General features: G+C 48.7%; 1 protein-coding gene across 3 annotated transcripts in view; it reads right to left on the reverse strand.

The window, feature by feature from the left end:
- Nucleotides 1–19,568, reverse strand: part of galnt14 (UDP-N-acetyl-alpha-D-galactosamine:polypeptide N-acetylgalactosaminyltransferase 14 (GalNAc-T14)) — a 110,491-nt gene that overhangs the window by 36,333 nt on the left and 54,590 nt on the right. For 2 of the 3 annotated variants that reach the window (XM_086190453.1, XM_086190456.1), the window contains exons 3-4: nt 9,473–9,538; nt 2,045–2,143 (exon numbers count right to left, since the gene is read on the reverse strand). In XM_086190453.1, the coding sequence (XP_086046579.1) occupies nt 2,045–2,143; nt 9,473–9,538 (165 nt within the window). The remainder of the gene's footprint in view (nt 1–2,044; nt 2,144–9,472; nt 9,539–19,568) is intronic. The other variant, XM_086190454.1, reaches the window with a different exon arrangement.

The raw sequence follows: 19,568 nt of genomic DNA on the forward strand, positions 1-19,568 counted from the left end.
GAAGGACGGCCGGCTCATAAATCCTGACCATCAGCAGCAGAGGAGGCGATGGGGGCTGAGCCTGAGTCAGGAAGTGCTGAGCTGGTGCTGATCTAGGGGATGCATTCCTGCACTCCCGTCGACTGCTGAGCGGGATGAACCCGGACGCACCGACGGCCCGGAGTCCCGCACCGCCTGTATTACCTGCCTCAGCTGGACCCTCTGCTGAGAACCACACCCCCCCCAGACGTTCTTAATTCTCTCCACTGAATGATTGCTCGGTGGCTGGAGGTTGGAATCAGCCAGTTGGTTGCTGCCTCTGATCACGGAGATCCTCTGACTTAGAAGTCAAACCTTTGTTGGCTGTTTCACACAAACACACAAACCCAAAATGAGTCCGTTCAGTTCTTTCATTCAAAGCCAAAATGTCCTCAGACGCTCCACGTCTCTATTCTCTCTCTCTCCAACTGCTTATCTCTTTCGCCTGCCGAAGACAGAGATGAGATCAATGTTCAGAACAGAGCTTGATTAAATATCGACAACCCCCCCTCCACCCCACCCACTGAAAGAGAGGCTTTGAACACTGCATGAAAAGCTTTCAAAGTGCCCATCATTGTTTCAGAAATCAAACTAAGTGAAGTTCGGCCTCATGGAGCCTCAAACGAGCGGCGTTTATTTCACGACTGAGGCCATTCAGCAGCGTCCCAGTGATGTCAGAGTCCCCGGCGCAGGAAGACTGCTGATCGTCAAAGCTAAATTATCTCTCCATTCAGCTCGGCTCCCTGTTTGAAAACTGATGCCTGAAATAAATCGCCGTTATCAACGAAATATCTTTCAAACCCTCTTCGAAAGTTCCACAACATCTACACAAACTTTCCAGCTGCAGTGGAGAGATGAAGCCGAGGCAAGATGGAAGCTTTCAAATCGCACGAGATGAGACGTAGCGAAGCTCCGTCACATCTCCACAAGCGCCGCCATGACCGCCCGTGACTGCCTGGATACAAGCAGGCTGGTATTTGATGTTGGTTATGACATCATCGTCTCTCTCATCACATGAGGAGACATTGTGATTTTAGCATCTTCTTTCCAGGCTGGGTGTAGATAAATGAAGAAGGTCACAGGATTCTGGAAACTTATCAAAGTTAACCCCAGCGCCCCCTTGAGGACAGCCATGCCTACTACACAGTGCTTTAAACGGCTTGAACGCAGCTACTCAGCTGGTTAGAAATGCACGGGGCTGCAGTGGTGCCCTCACTAATTGCCCGACCAAAGACCAACCCTTCAGTTGTGCTGCTTCTGTTTGAGGGCAGAAAAACCATCAGAACTTTCATAAATGTTTTCACGTCAAATCAAACTGTTCAAGCATCAAAGGGTTCTGTTTATACTGCTGAGAGCCGGCGTTCCACATTCCCAAACTAAAAATAAAAGGAGGCTAAACGACTTCCAGCTCAGAGTCACCACCGGCAAGTACAAACACACACACGCACACACACCAGACAAACACAAGCACACACTCCTACAGTGAGCCAGAGCCAGAGGGAGCGGTGGGGCCCAGGGAGACAGATTGTCTTTTAATTGGTTGAAAACTGCAGAGCTTTGAGAAGAGCTGACGGGGAGGACACACAAACACACACACACACACACACACACACACACACACACACACACACAAACACACACGTCCTCTGTGATAGTAAGGAGACGTCGCCCGTCCCTGCAGCGGTTATAATGAGCTGAACATGGGCCAAAACCTGAAAGTGTGTGTGAGGGTGTGTGTGTGTGTGTGTGTGTGTGTGTGTGTGTGTGTGTGTGTGTGAGTGAGTGTGTGAGTGCGTGTGTGTGAGCGCGTGCGTGTGTGTGGCGACCTGCTGATATCATCAAACTGAGAGACAGAGAGATTGTTCAGAGATTGAGGGTCACAAGGGTGCGAATGTGAGTGTGGTCGGACCATCAATGTATCTCTGCGGTGGATTTTGGCAGCTTTCCCTCGTCAGCTGCCAAGAGCTCCAACCAATGCAGAATCCTGAGGGCCGACGCTGGTCAGAAACGAGTTGGTGTGAGTCACCTGCGTATGGTGCGCAGCAGCGTGGATCGGGCCTCGTTGTGGAAGGTGATGATGATGGAGGTCGGAGGAAGATCAGAGTCGTAGTGAAGCGTCGTGCACCTGTGGACAGAAAACATGGCTCGCAGTCAGATCTACACGGATGGAAGTAAACATAGGCTGCTGCATAACGTAGAGCGTCACATAAACTTGTAACAGCGCTCCCTGCAGGAACAGAGAGAAAACGATAATCGTTGGAAAATTTTGTTTGTCAGTGAAGAGATTTAAAAGATGTCATGATGACATCTTCAGAGCCCAGAGACATAAAAACACACTACAGGAGAACAGCCTGGGAGGAGGTGCGTTTGTAGTCCAACAGGAAGTGGTCATGTCAGGGAGGAGATGCGTTTGTAGTCCACCAGGAAGTGGTCATGTCAGGGAGGAGGTGCGTTTGTAGTCCAACAGGACGTGGTCATGTCAGGGAGGAGATGCGTTTGTAGTCCACCAGGAAGTGGTCATGTCAGGGAGGAGGTGTGTTTGTAGTCCAACAGGAAGTGGTCATGTCAGGGAGGAGGTGCGTTTGTAGTCCAACAGGAAGTGGTCATGTCAGGGAGGAGGCGCGTTTGTAGTCCAACAGGACGTGGTCTTGTCAGGGAGGAGGTGTGTTTGTAGTCCACCAGGAAGTGGTCATGTCAGGGAGGAGGTGTGTTTGTAGTCCAACAGGCAGTGGTCATGTCAGGGATGAGGTGCGTTTGTAGTCCAACAGGAAGTGGTCATTTCAGGTGTGAGGTGTGTTTGTAGTCCAAGAGGAAGTGGTCATGTCAGGGGTGAGGTGTGTTTGTAGTCCAAGAGGAAGTGGTCATGTCAGGGAGGAGGTGTGTTTGTAGTCCAACAGGAAGTGGTCATGTCAGGGAGGAGGTGTGTTTGTAGTCCAAGAGGAAGTGGTCATGTCAGGGAGGAGGTGTGTTTGTAGTCCACCAGGAAGTGGTCATGTCAGGGAGGAGGTGTGTTTGTAGTCCAAGAGGAAGTGGTCATGTCAGGGAGGAGGTGTGTTTGTAGTCCAAGAGGAAGTGGTCATGTCAGGGAGGAGGTGTGTTTGTAGTCCAACAGGAAGTGGTCATGTCAGGGAGGAGGTGTGTTTGTAGTCCAACAGGAAGTGGTCATGTCAGGGAGGAGGTGCATTTACAGTCCATTAGGACCAACTAAACTTCAGGCTTCTTCTGCTCTCACCCTGACGTTCAACAAGGATTCATCATTTACAATTTTTCGGTCTTGTTCCTGCGCTGCTCTCCACACCTGTAGCCTAACAATGACATGTAAGATCCCCACAGGTGACTCTGAACTAGTTAATTGTTGATTCCTGGTCTCCTTGTTTCATTCCGACCAGCTTTACTTCTGATTTCACACTCAGTGACTGCCACACCGACCAACCAGCTCATTAAAATAAACCACATTCCAGGCTGCAGCTGGGCCAGCAGCCTCTGTCTCTCTCTCACACACACACACACACACACACACACACACACACACACACACACACACACACACACACACACACACACAAAGAGAGCACCGCTGGCCTTTACCTATCAGATTGATGGATTGGTGACATTTTCAAACAGAAGCGGCCATCTTGCTGGGTTTCTGGCCCTCCCTTCTACAAACCTCACCTTTCTATTATTTGTGTGAGTGCGTTCGACTCAAACTTAACTACCCAACTGCACCGTCAGGGTGAACCACGACTGCCCTCAGCCACCGAGGCGTCAGCACCATTATTCAAGCCTCCTCGCCGCTCGTCAGTGAAACATTAAAATGTCATTGCACACAAAATCCATCAAGGTGTGTAACAGATGTTTCGGGTTGTGTCATCATCAATGATCCAATATGGCTGCCACAGGAAGTTAGCAATAGCAAAAACATTCCCACCATATTGAACATATACAAAGTTGCATTGTTCAAAGTATTCTGTGTTTAAAATATTCAGTGTTTCAGTAATTCAGTGTAGAAATGAAAAGAACGTTTAAGTGTTAAGGTGGCGACGCACTTGGCCCTCTTGTGGCCAAAATCTGTATTACAAATCAAACAGGAACGCTCCTGGGACCAAAGAGGCCTACGTGAGAAAGAGTGCATTTATTTTCCAAAATAACTCCAAATTGCCTTTTTTCAAAAAAATGAAAAAGGCAAAAATTCTAAAAATAGAAAACAAAGAGGAAATTCGCTGTCCGAGGTAAAGCCACTGGATCGTAGCAGAGGGAGTGAGTGAGCTGGTGCTGGTCCCGGCGCCAGACATCCTCAGACGCCGCTCGACGCTCCTTCCAACCATCACGGCTTCCATTTTCCACCAGTAAACCAACAGCTAAAACCAGGAATGAATACCAATCTGCATCCCATCATTCCCAGTATGGCCACATGGCTCATGTTCCGTCCCATCTCTGAGTCCTTGAGCCAAACATTGAACTCCCTCCTGAGATTAGCTGGGGGTGAGAACACAAACTCCTAATGTGTTGTATTAACGGGTCGGCACGCAGCGTCGGTCGCACCCGGCTGTGAAATAACAGCATCAGCACCTCATTAACTTCCAATTTGATTTTTTCTTTTAGGGGCTTGAAGATTAAGTGGGGAAACAAGAACTCCAACGCCCGTAACAGGAAGTACGACTGAAACTCGCTTTGACTGCTGAACGAGGAACCAACGAGACACTGAGGACGGAACTAGCCTTTTCTTGTCATATCTAAATACCTTCAAGCTCCCAAACTCATCCTTTCTCTTCCTGTAAGAACCTTTGTGTTTCCTCTCCCAGAATAATTCATGTTTTCTGATTTTTTCTTTATTTTGCTTCAAAAAAGTTTATCTGCATTCTCTCCTTTACCCCCTTATGTGATACACACCTCTGAACCGCTAAAGTCCTCCTCAGGTTTCTGATACAAATCCTCTTCATTTAAAAACTGTATTTGTAACATTTTTTGCAGATAAGAACACAATAAATAAATCAAATAAAAAATGCAAGCCAGAAAGAATTATTGTCTTTGTGCATTTCTGCTTTTTGCTTCGTTTTTTGCTGTTTTACTTTTCACTGTCTCTCTCTCTCTCTCACACACACACACACACACACACACACACACACACCAATGTGCTGAGAGTAGAAATATACCCAGTATATATTTGTCATATTGTATCCCATCATGCCTCTCTCTGCCTCCTGTATCTCCTCGTCTCCATCTCTGGTTTTCCTGCAGTTGATTTATTCAGCAGCTCCACCAGAGAGGAACGATAAGGAGATAAGGACGATCTGCCAGTGTGTGTGTGTGTGTGTGTGTGTGTGTGTGTGTGTGTGTGCGTGTGTGCGTGCGTGCGTGCGTGTGTGCGTGCGTGTGTGCGTGCGTGTGTGCGAGAGAGACGGCCGACAGACAGAGATGTACAGATAACAGTTGTGCTGACAGATGACTGATGTTGAAGCTGATATGAACACGGTTCCATACTCCCTGAGCGTGTGTGTGTGTGTGTGTGTGTGTGTGTGTGTGTGTGTTCAAACTCAAGAGAACACATGCAGGAAAAGACAGGAAGTGAAGGGACAGGAGGAGGGAGGAGGGGATGGAAGGAGGGACGTTTGAAGGGAAAGAAAGAAAATTAAACAAGAGGTGGAGCTACAGGTTCTGTCTCAGCAAGAGGCGGGGCTACTGTGTCATCTGCAGGTAATTACAGAGGTGGCGCTATCGGGTCTGTCTACAGGTGGATAAGAAGGCGGGGCTACTGGGAAGCCCATTTATAGACGAAAAATTGTGATTCTGCCCATCCATCCATCGTCATCTTCCGCTTATTCCTACACATTAAGGGTCGCGGGGGTGGAGCCTATCCCAGCGTCAATGGGCGAGAGGCGGGGTTCACCCTGGACAGGTCGCCAGTCCATCGCAGGGCCAACACAGAGAGACGAACAACCATTCACACTCACATTCACACCTACGGTCAATTTAGAGTCTGATTCTGCCAGTTTTTGAAAAACTAAAATTTGTTTGGTCAGGTATGAGCTCAGAGCAGCCCACACGTGATCACTCAGGATGCATATTAAGGTCAGGTATGTGAGGTCTCTCTCTCTCTCTCACACACACACACACACACACACAGTCTCTGCGGGTGTTTTCGGTCCACCTGTCCAAGTGTGTTTTCACTCTGCAAAATACTAATGGCCTCTGATTTTGCCCTGAGATGGCATCTGACCTGCTCTCGCTCTCCCTCTGTCTCTCTCTCTCTCTCTCACTCACACACACACACACACACACACACACACACACACACACACACACACACACACACACACTCCCTCCCTCACCATGTCTGAGTCACCTCTGACGAAACCTACAGTCCGTCATAGGTGTCGCTGGGAGTCGTCCACCATCATCAGAACAACAACCTGGGCCTCCAGCTCCACGCTGGACGTCGCTCTCAGGCCTGCTGGACTTCCGCCCCTCACCTTGGCCTCCATCTTTGTTCCCACGATCTCTGTCTGGCTTCAACTCAGGCGTTCACAGAAGAGACCGGAGCCCATTTGGCCTGGTCGGGTCATTCACATCCTCTCTCTCCTCTCTGGCACCCGCTCCAACATTCCCTCATCCCTTCATTTACCTTCACCTGCCTCACAACAAACCCACAATCTCAGCTCAAGCTTCTCACCAACCTTCAGAAGTGTCTCACCTCAGAGGTCTACAACCCCCGTCGGTCCCCTCTAAGATAGAAGTACCAGCTCACACACTCACACACTGCCAGTGAACGGGGGATTTCTCGTCTCCGGGAGGAGAGAAAGAAAAGGAAAGACAGCGAGGGACAGTTGATAATGCCTCATTGCCTTTTTACTGGAAAATTCCATTAGTAAAATTTCCGAGTCAATGATTCCAATGAATGAATAGCTCAAATGAATAGTTTCAGTGGATTCAGGCATTTTAATTGGAGTCTGTTGAGTCCCTGAACGCAGCGGAAGAGCCTGAACGCAGCAGAGGAGCCTGAACGCTGGCGAGGGAACGACAGACGCGGCGGTGACCTGATATTCACTCCTCTCTGCTGGCCGTGTGCGGATTCACGTGGATTTAATTTACTCTTTTATAAAGCACAGAGAAGTCATGAAGCAATGTAAATATGATGGCACACACACACACACACACACAAATGCATCCCTTTTCTACTGCTTATCCTTAAGGGTTGTGGGGGGGCTGGAGCCACGCACACACACACACACACACACACTCTAAAAACTTTCAAAACACTTTTAAAACAATTATCATATAAAACATGCAGACTAAGACATGACAGGAGGCGGGGCTCAGAGGTAGAGAGGCCGTCTAGCAACCCAAGGGTCGCTGGTTCAATCCCCACTCCCCCTGGTGACCATGTCCAAGGGTCCTTGAGCAAGACTCAACTGCTCCTGATGGCCCTGAGATGGACTGGTGACCCGTCCAGGGTGAACCCCGCCTCTCACCCAATGACAGCTGGGATAGGCTCCACCCCCCATGACCCTTGATGGATAATGGGTACAAAATGGATGATGATGGATGGATGATGATGGATGGATGATGATGGATGGATGATGATGGATGGATGATGATGGATGGATGGATGGATGATGGATGGATGATGATGGATGGATGAATGATGGATGGATGATGAATGATGGATGGATGATGGATGGATGGATGAATGAATGATGGATGGATGATGAATGATGGATGGATGATGGATGGGTGGATGAATGATGGATGAACGATGGATGGATGGATGATGGATGGATGATGATGGATGATGAATGGATGGATGATGAATGGATGATGGATGATGAATGGATGATGATGATGGATGGATGAATGATGGATGGATGAATGGATGATGGATGATGAATGGATGATGATGATGGATGGATGAATGATGGATGGATGAATGACAGATGATGATGGATGGGTGGATGAATGATGGATGAACGATGGATGGATGGATGATGGATGGATGATGATGGATGATGAATGGATGGATGATGATGATGATGGATGGGTGGATGAATGATGGATGATGAATGGATGGATGATGAATGGATGATGATGATGGATGGATGAATGATGGATGATGATGGATGGGTGGATGAATGATGGATGAACGATGGATGGATGGATGGATGAATGATGGATGGATGAATGATGGATGATGATGATGATGATGGATGGATGAATGATGGATGGATGAATGATGGATGGATGAATGATGGATGATGATGATGCTGATGGATGGATGAATGATGGATGGATGGATGATGATGGATGATGAATGGATGGATGGATGATGAATGGATGGATGGATGGATGGATGATGGATGATGAATGGATGGATGATGAATGGATGATGGATGAATGATGGATGGACGATGGATGGATGGATGGATGATGGATGATGAATGGATGATGATGATGGATGATGAATGGATGATGATGATGGATGGATGAATGATGGATGATGAATGGATGATGATGATGGATGATGGATGGATGAATGATGGATGATGAATGGATGATGGATGGATGAATGATGGATGATGAATGGATGGATGATGAATGGATGAATGATGAATGGATGGATGATGAATGGATGATGAATGGATGAATGATGGATGATGAATGGATGGATGATGAATGGATGATGAATGGATGGATGATGGATGGATGATGATGATGGACAGACTGAAACAAAAGGACCTGAGGGTCACTTGTGACTTGCTTCCATCTTGCGCTCTGATTTCTACCCCAGCGTCTCCATGCGGTGAGCATGACAAAAGATTCAAGTGTGACTTTGCTCAGTGACTGAAAGGAAACGTGTTGCTCACGAGCAGGAAGTCCCTGGGGAGCTCATCAGCTGATCTGCAGCATGGAAACAGGAGGAGTGAGTTCAGGGTACCAGGCTCATGAAGTAGATCATCAGGGTACTGCAGTCCATGAAGTAGCTCATCAGGCTACTGCAGTACAGATCATCAGGGTACTGCAGTACATCCCTCCTGACCAGAATGTTCAACATGAGTGCAAAAACTCAACTCCACATGTTTTCACAAGTCTTCACGTCTGACCGGTTCTGTGCAGGGACAACACGCCACTGTACACGACAGTCAGGAGGAAGTGACAGAACCACACGAGTTCGTCTGATCCGAGATCAGCTGAGTGGAGTCCACCGACCACCGTGGCACTCGGTTCTGATCCATCTGAGAGGATCCGAACAGAAACTGTCTGTTGATGGAAGTGAAGCACCAGTGTGTCGTGTGTGGTTGTGATGACATGCAACACTCATGCACACACAAACACGTGCGCACGCACATACGCTAACTGACACATCTTCACCGCGGTGCCTGACGTCTGGACCAATGAGCGAGCGTCTTGACGTGGCGTGTGGTTGGTTTCCTCCACCATCAAAAACTCATGTTGTACTCACTCCTGTTCCTGGTGCTGGCAGCTGATCTGGGTTTGGTCCTCCAGCGCTGCACGCCGCCGCCACTGTCTGGGCCAGGTTAAATGCAGAGGACGAATTTCATTGGACAATGTACATGTGACAATGGAGGGCTTCTTCTTCTTCTTTCACTGTTGACGGAATACATGGTGACTAAATGTGGCGTGACCTTCGTGGACTGATGCCAGCAGAAATGCACCAAAGAGCTGAAATGAAAACTCAACCGTTGAGGTGAGAAGCTCAGCAGCAGCGGGAGAGGCAGGTGAGCAAAGGTGAGACGTTCAGATGTGATGGGAAATAGGCTGCTTGTTAGAGAAAGTACACGGTACCGGGAGAAGCGGCGCGGCTCCTCCGGCTCCTTGTTAGCGCCGCTGTGATCCCAGCGGAGCGCCGACACTCTTGTTTTCCACAGTTTTCTGTCTGTTTGAAAAACATGAGGCAGGAAGAGCTGCGAGAGCTCGCCGCTTCACTCCTGCTCTGTTTATATATTCACCACTCCACCTCTGTGTGTGTGTGTGTGTGTGTGCACGTGTGTGTGCGCGTGTGTGTGCATGAGTACGTGCCACTTCCTCATGCACACACACACTCCGAGCTCTTCTGGATTTATGGACGCACATTAGTGCAACTGGGCCAGCTTTCATGAAACAACTGAGAATTAATTCATCAAAACATGGAGCCACATGAACCTATCAGCTCTATGACATCATAACACAACACACCAAATATGTGCAACCTGTTAAATCAGGCTTCTCACAGCAGGGCACGCGTACCCCCAGGGGGCTTTGGAGCACTGCAGGAAGGAAGCCATGTTTTTGGTGATGTTGGTTTGTCTGTCAGCAGGATTAAACTACAACAAGGAGACTGAGAATCTAAGGTCAGATGAGTCATAGCACCACCTGGTGGATCACCTCATGTGTTCTCTAACACAACCTAGTGGGCACAGGAAGTGATCCTGTCAGAAAATCTGACAGGATCCCTTCCTGTTGGACTACAAACACACCTCATCCTGACATGACCACTTCCTGTTGGATACAAACAAACCTCATCCTGACATGACCACTTCCTGTTGGACTACAAACACACCTCATCCTGACATGACCACTTCCTGTTGGACTACAAACACACCCCATCCCAGACAGGATCACTTCCTGTTGGACTACAAACACACCCCATCCCAGACAGGATCACTTCCTGTTGGACTACAAACACACCCCATCCCAGACAGGATCACTTCCTGTTGGACTACAAAAGTACCTCGTCCCTGCTGCATCCTACTGCCACCCTAACCCAGGGTGACTGGAGGGTGAGGGCATGATAGTGTTCAGTAGCTAAAGAGGAGGGGGGGTTGGTTCCAGCTTTATTCTGGTGTCAGTGCTGGAGAGAGAGCAGTGACATGAAAGAGATTAAGAGACACATGAAGTGACTCAACTCGTGTGCAAGCAATAATGACGCTGTCACGAACAGAATAAATAATACTAATATAAAGTCCTCTCCCTCCCTCTCTCTCTCTGTCCTTCGGTTTCTTTCATCCTGTCATGTCGGAGCAGCAAGGAACCAGGATCTAAACTCCGACGAGGCTTTGAACAATACAGCAGATGAAAGATGTGTCACTGAGAACGACGAGCGAGCGAATGAGAGGGAGGGGGGAGACATCGGCTTCTGTTCCCTCTGTTTCTGTTGCTGGATGGTCTTCAGAAGGAAGACTTACCCAGAGAGGGGGGGGGGTGCAGGACGAAAAAAACGAGATGAGAGACATTTCTCATTTTCTTTCGGGGTGGAGACGCGACTCAAATGACAGATACGAGGAGGCAGAAAAAAAGGATTCAACGAGTCAGAAACAGAAGCAGCAACAACGGCGGCTTGGAGCCTGCAGGACGGACATCATGGCTGCTGTTGAGCTGGAATCATTGAATGCTTACAGCTGATCAAGAGCAGCAAACTGCAGGAGTCACTGAGTCAGTCGTGGTTGCTGGGGTTACATAGGCAGATAGGGTTGGTATGGGCGGTTGTGCAGGTGCTGCACCCAGAGACACACCTGTTGCTCCTTTTAAGAGACGCGTTCAAATTTGAAGAACAGGAAAAGAACTACTTTTCTACTCCGCCACGCGTACCTGCCACCGTGGCTGTTGACCCACGTTTCCAGGTCAACTGGAGAAATTCCCCCCAGGAGTTCCAGAGTTCCCGGGGTTTCACAAGAACACGAAAGACCTGTAGACACGGTTCTCCCAGCCCACGGCAGCGTCCCGGTGCGTCACAAACGATAGAGATCAATAATTGGTCAACAAGTGTTGGTAAGCAGAATAGAGTGACGCAGGAATTCATGTTGTAGTCATATTTGTAGTCCAACAAGAAGTTAGCAAGTCAGGTATGAGGTAGCCTATTTTTGTAGTCCACATCAATACAATTAGTTAGAGTTAGTAGTTTAAAGCTCTTCAAGTTTACATTTAAATGTAGTCCCGGTTCCTGCTGGTACTAAAAGTTTAAGAATTAGAATCTGACTCAGGAAGGAAACAATATTATGGGAACCTCTCTAATGTCAGGGATGGAGTATTGCAGTCCAACAGGAAGTGGTCATCTCCTGGTTCCTCCACCAACAGGAAGTGGTCATCTCCTGGTTCCTCCCCCAGCAGCCAATAGGATCGCTCCATGTGATTGTGGTGATTGAATCAGTAAATCAGCTCTGGTGAACAGAAGTTGATGATCTTCCAGGTTCAGTTCATCAAGATCATCTTCACTAATGAACCCTCTGATGATGCTGGAAGCCTGGATGCTACTCTAGCAGTGCTAAGCTAACGGTAGCCTATGAAGGAGCGACACCAGGGTCACATGACTTCAAGGTCACCACCACTGAGCTTCAGGCTTCTTGTGTTTCCCCTGATGACCTTTAATGACCTCCATGACCTCTGTAGGCTCCTCTAGACTCTTTAGTTTCAGGACTCTTGAGTCTTCTTTACCTCAGACTCAGGGAAGCTGGTGCAACAATGACTCTGGTGTATCTTCAGGTCTGTTGAGTTTTGGCGATTGTCACCTCAAGGATTCACAGATGATGACATCATGGCCACAACCTTCCTTAGCAGACAGGCTGACACACCCGTCTACACTCCAGGTCACGTTCCAGCTTGTGGGAGGCGAGATTCTGATCGTGTCCACATTCTATTACTCTGCATGTGTGTGTGTGGGTCGGTCCAGACCGAACAACGAGTCAGTCTGCATCACATGAGGGGAAAACCATCACTCACTCAGTTGCCCCAGGTTACACACACACACACACACACACACACACACACACACACACACACACTGTTGTGGATGGATGTTTGTCGGCAGAAAGAGAGTAAGGTTTTCCACATGGAAGATTCTGTACAATGGATCTGAGGTCACTCTCCATCACACCCACACACACGCGCAAAATGTGTGAGTATATTGATGTAAAAATTCTCTCTCTTTCACACACACACACACACACACACACACACTGAATGATGACTGTGTGTGGGTTCTGCTGGGTGATGAATGAAGCAATATTTCAGTCTAAACCAGCATCTCAGCAAAGATGGTGTTGTAGAGAAATGTGTCAACATCACCACACATACACACACACACACACACACACACACACACACACACACACGGTGGAACGTGTGAAAACACCAGTCTGCTGCCCTGGAGGAATCACCTGTCTCATATATGCAAACACACAAACGTGGTCATGCTCATTAAACTCTGTTTTGTTTGATTGTTGGAGGTGAAAGCAGCCGGAGGGTTGAACGTCAGCGCCAAGCAGGCATTAGCAACACCTCACACACACACACACACACACACACACACACACACAGTATAAAGTGTGACAACACAAATGCTTACATATAAACACATGCAATCTCACATACAGCACACACACAAACACTAGGCTCAGCGCTCTGTGTGTGTGTGTGTGTGTGTGTGTGCGTGTGTGTGTGTGTGTGCGTGTGTGCGTGTGTGTGTGTGTTGCCAGGTTGCCCCCGGTTCCAGAGGCGAGGGCCTCGGCTGTCCTACTTCTTTTACATCCTAACTTCTCCTGTTCTCCCTGAGCAGCAGCTTCCCCGGCCGACTCACCGAAGCGTCTCGCTAACAGATGTCCTCCTCAGTGTCCAACGACGCGGTGAGCAGAAGTTAAGAGCAGGAACTCAAGGAGGAAGGACAGCCTTGCACAATGCACCTGAAGTGTTCCTTAACTACGTTCTTCATCTTCCCTCCGCTCACTCACTCTGCACATTTCAAGAAACCTGAAACACTTGTGACCGTGACCTTTGACCATCAAAGCCTGTGCAGTTCATCCTTGAGTCCCGGTGGACGTCGAAATTCCCTCAAGGACTTCCAGAGACGGTGAATGGGAACCTTTCCGGAACTGTTCCCGGCGTCCGCACCTAATCCCACTTTGTTCCAAACCCCTAACTTAGGTTCCTCGCCATCTCACGGCGTGGTGATACACAAGTAAACACGTGGAGCCACCCATGACATCTGAGGCCCAGTAGACATAAAGTTATAAAACTATAAATAGCTCATTTTGGTTGGAGGCTTCAGGGATGTATCTCTGCCAGCAGTGACCTTTGACCTCACACACACACCCAGGCAGACTGTATCTGGTCTCTCTGTGCTCCTACTGAAGCTCGCTCCGTGTCGTCATTATTCATCCTCAGTGAGTCGGTGTTTGATGTCTCAGAGGAATTCGTCCAGTCAACACGTTTCCTCGACTGTTTATGTGCTTGTCATCCCACCATTTTCTTCCTCGACGAGTCTTCATGTCGTTTGGTTTGGAGCTTGCAGAGTTGCTTTCATGGAACACCCGGGGAAGCTCCTTCTCTCGTATCCTTTCATCCGTCTTCTTTTAAGCTGAGATTCAACCTACAACTCAAATTCTCAATCAAAACACTTGCAGTGAAACGAGTCCCAGAGATCAGGGCTGTGTTTTCATCTGCTCGTGTTCACCGGGGACCGAAACGCATCCCAACATCGGTAAACACGTTAGAGCTGTTTTAGCAGGTAATTATCCAGATTGCTGTCTGTTTGATTCGTCGACTTCGTCTCTTGATACAGTAAAACTGAGATGTAGAAACGATGAACCTGAGTGATCAGAAACCAAGTCGTGACTGAGAAAGTTGGGCCAGGATGCAGAGGAATCTTGTCGCGCTCAGGTGTCAGAGTTTGGCCAGGTGTGTTGGAACCAGACATCAGAGAGGGAGAGGAGTAACTCTTCAAAAAGGAGTTGCTTTTGAATTTCAAGAGCAAGAGCAGACGTTTCAGCCGTCCGGCGATTCTCAGTGCTCGCAGTCAATTAACCACAGATGTGCACTTGACGAGTAGCCAGTGGGTCCGGAGCAATCAAGAGACAGGTGTGGTGGGAGGGGCTTTAGGCCAGACCCTGACGACAGGTAGAAATACAATTTTTTGTTTTGTTTTTTTAGAAGGTGGAGCCAAAATAAAAACACAGAAAGACTTTGATATTTACTGTGATCCACTTCCTGTCTGGATTCAGTCTCCTACCACAGCAAGTGTTTGGAAACACAGTGACCTGCTAATAGACACCTGTTCCACCGGGTTGATCTTGGACACAACCCAGAACCTGAACCACTGCGAACAACGTGTAACTTATTAACGCCAGAAAACCAGGCTAATGTCCTGCTGGACTACAAACACACCTCCTCCCTGACGTGATCACTTCCTGGTGGACTACAAACACACCTCCTCCCTGACGTGATCACTTCCTGGTGGACTACAAACACACGTCTTCCCTGACGTGATCACTTCCTGGTGGACTACAAACGCACCTCCTCCCTGACGTGATCACTTCCTGGTGGACTACAAACACACCTCCTCCCTGACATGATCACTTCCTGGTGGACTACAAACACACCTCACCCCTGACATGACCACTTCCTGGTGGACTACAAACACACCTCCTCCCTGACATGACCACTTCCTGGTGGACTACAAACACACCTCCTCCCTGACATGATCACTTCCTGGTGGACTACAAACACACCTCACCCCTGACATGACCACTTCCTGTTGGACTACAAACACACCTCCTCCCTGACATGATCACTTCCTGGTGGACTACAAACACACCTCCTCCCTGACATGACCACTTCTTGGTGGACTACAAACACACCTCCACCCTGACATGACCACTTCCTGGTGGACTACAAACACACCTCACCCCTGACATGACCACTTCCTGGTGGACTACAAACACACCTCCTCCCTGACATGATCACTTCCTGGTGGACTACAAACACACCTCACCCCTGACATGACCACTTCCTGGTGGACTACAAACACACCTCCTCCCTGACATGACCACTTCCTGGTGGACTACAAACACACATCACCCCTGACATGACCACTTCCTGGTGGACTAGAAACACACCTCCTCCCTGACATGATCACTTCCTGGTGGACTACAAACACACATCACCCCTGACATGACCACTTCCTGGTGGACTAGAAACACACCTCCTCCCTGACATGATCACTTCCTGGTGGACTAGAAACACACCTCCTCCCTGACATGATCACTTCCTGGTGGACTAGAAACACATCTCCTCCCTGACATGACCACTTCCTGGTGGACTAGAAACACACCTCCTCCCTGACATGATCACTTCCTGGTGGACTAGAAACACATCTCCTCCCTGACATGACCACTTCCTGGTGGACTAGAAACACACCTCCTCCCTGACATGATCACTTCCTGGTGGACTACAAACACCTCACCTCCACAGTATTATATACCAGACAGAAACAAAGAAGTAGGAGTTTTGCAGTTTTGAGTTCTAGACTCCAGATGTACATGTGTGATCATGAGGCGTCTGGTTAGCTTGGCTAACCAGGTTAACATAATCTAGTTAACTGGAGGGGGAACGTGATGCTCCTCTCCTGTTCCCATAAGCCGCTGATTCCTGTCCTGACGCTCTTGGCTGCGGCTCGGTGGCCGACTGCAGAGGAAACACAGACTCACACTTGTAGAGGCTCAGGGGAACAAGCGGGTCATTACGGATGCTGGTTGAGTGCCGAGCTGAAGGTTACTGCAGGAGGGCCACAAACCAGCATGACGGCTGGGGGCTTCTTCTCACTGAGGGAAGCCAACCCCTTCGCAGGTTACTGTTTGACGTCTTCATCTCCTGGGACACTCGCTCATCTGACCCAATTTTTGTGAAACCAAATTAAAAAAAGAAATCCGAACCAATTTTCATTTGAAACCCTCCTGAGTGTCACATGAAAAGAATAATTTATAATAAATAATACGAAGCTCTAGTTCATCCAGCGAGGACTGTGAAATGATTCACTGCCTCAGACGTACACCTCCACTCCCACAGACCGCCACCCGAGCCTCAGCTCAAGCTTCAACGACTAACTTCTAACCTGGGTATGCTAATGCTAAAGACGCATGTTGGATATTTCTAGTAAACAAACTAAAGTGTAACTGGGAGCTGAAAAGATCCTGCTAGCAGGTCCAATAAAGCAGCATCCGTAAAAAGGAGGCGCTGCGGCGTGAACAGGGCGTCGATTCGACTGTACATCAAGATAAGCGTCATGCCCGTACTGCTAACAAACCGATCACGCTAGCTTGTCTTTTCAACTCTCTTTATTTGAGGTAACTAAGGAATGTCCCCTTGATGAACGACAGTTTGCTGCAGCTGCCGGGACAGAGCAGATTCACCTGTCGCCCTCTGACCCTGAGAGAAACCACAGACAACTACAGCTGGTCATTTCAGCTACAAATACAATGGCACAGAAATGTGCAGCTATGCTAATCACCTCAGGAGCTGTCATAGCAGTTTTGAATCAACAGCCTCGCTGTCATCACACCCGAAGGAAGCCGATTGGCTGAACGCTTCTGGTGACAACACAAGCGCACGACTTCAAGCCTGATGAGACGGAGACTCGTGACCTCACATGTCCAGGGTTCATCTGAAGAATGCGTTTCTGATAACTATGAATACACACACACACACACACACACACACAGTGACTGTAATATTTCATGGATCTCCCATCTGTGATTCAGGTCTCGTCCAGCGATGCCTCCAAGCTGAATGTTACAGGAAGTGATGCTGAAAAAGAGTTGTGTTTCCCCCTCCGGCCTGCTCCTCCTCTCATCTATTACACACACACACACACACACACACGAACCTCTATAACGGTGAGGACGGCGTATCGACTGCACACTATTAAACCAGATGGTGTCTGAACCTCCGTGACGTTAAACACACTCACTGGTAGTGAGAACATAAACTCAATTAAAGTGTATGAATTTTAAATTAGAATTTCCATAACAATAAATTATTCCTGATTATCAGCACGGGGAGAGAACATGTTGGACACAAATTACACATGGGTGTGCACGCACGCACGCAGCAGACCGTAGCGGCGGTGACCCTGATCTACAGTTAACACAACTGTTCACACCAGAAACCTGAATCTGGGGACGCTGATGTTTGCAGCTTTAAATTTAGTTTGTTAATTTCAAATTAGCGTCACATCGGCGTGCGTCGGTGTCCAGCTGCTGGGATATCTGGCTGCTCTGGATGCTAGCAGGGTTCTTCTCAGTTCTGAACTGGTTCCGAGCTCCTCCGTCTTTATGAACAGGCTGAGATCCAGGCTACTTGAGCTGTCGCTGCAGCTCAGCGCACCAAAGACTCCAGAAGATTCACGAGAACAAGAATTTAATCAAACATGGATGCAAGAGCGCCACCTGCTGAGCTGAAAGATGTAGGAGAGATCCAATCAGAGGAGCCGCAGCAGCAGCAGCCATAAACACTGATTCAGTTTGATGGATGGCGTGGTTGTCTACGGCGCTCGTCTGGGGGGCGGAGTTACCGTCTTCCAACAGCGGGAAACTGTTGATGGCACTGACATGAATAAAGATGAACGGACCTCTGACTCCAGGCAACGAGTCGTGTGAGCGATGCGTTTGACGAGAAACTCGACAGCAGGTGAGGCACTAAAGTCCAGGATGTTGATCAAGCCAGCAGCATCGAGGGGCTGCTGAACCTTCACGCTTCACAACGATTTCAACATCACACCGCCATCTGGACGCCATTTTACCCAGCAATATGAAGCAATTACAACACACACACACACACACACAAACAGAGGGTTCCACCTCATGCAAAGATTCTCTAATCAAATCTGATGAGGAGAGAAAGTGAGTGACAGCGTGTGTGTGAGTGTGTGTGTGCGCGTGTGTGGTCCTCCAAATTTAGTGGCAGCTATCTGAGGTAAACAGCTGGTGATTGGAGGGGGTGCGTTATATTTTGGAGCTCTTCCCAGACACACACACACACACACACAGTGACAGTGAGTCAAGAAAACACTCTAATATACAACATGCCTCATCACTTCTCTCTCTCACACACACACACACACACACACACACACACACACACACACACAGAGCCCAGCAGACAACGTACTGTTGACACACTCTCCAGCCGAAGCCCATGGATAAACAAAGACAAACACGCTGAAACACAATAGCACTCACTTGGGTTATACACACACACACACAGACACACACAGACACACACACAGCTACCATATTCGCTGCACTTGTCCATCAACAGCTTGCTCATGGTGCTGGTATCCAACTGTCTTGGACTTTGCGTTGAGGACTTCAGTTTGGGGGGTGGCACTTATTTATAATATCTTTATTCATATATAGATATAGAGTGATATGGATAGATGGAGAGGCGGCCCGGTGGAGCAGTGGTCCTCCCTGTGGCCCCCAGCAAGAAGGTTGTGGGTGGAGCCCCGGCTGCAGCACGGGGTCTTTCTGGGTGAGTCTCCATGTTCTCCCTGTTCCTGCTGGGTTCTCTCTGGTACTCCAGCTTCCTCCACAGTCCAAAGACATCAAGAGGGACCAGGTTAATCCAGACTCTAAATGGACCGTAGGCGTGGCTGGGAGAGCCAATGGTTGTCTGTCTCTATGTGTTGGCCCTGCCATGGACTGGCGACCTGTCCAGGGGGAAGGCTGCTGGGATAGGCTCCACCCCCACCACCCTCAACAGGAGGAGAGGGAGAAGAGGGACAACATGGA

The sequence above is a fragment of the Aulostomus chinensis genome, chromosome 20 (genome assembly GCF_037954235.1).
Source record: "Aulostomus chinensis isolate RoL2024-O1b breed Wild chromosome 20, RoL_Achi_v1.0, whole genome shotgun sequence".
NCBI lineage: Eukaryota > Metazoa > Chordata > Actinopteri > Syngnathiformes > Aulostomidae > Aulostomus > Aulostomus chinensis.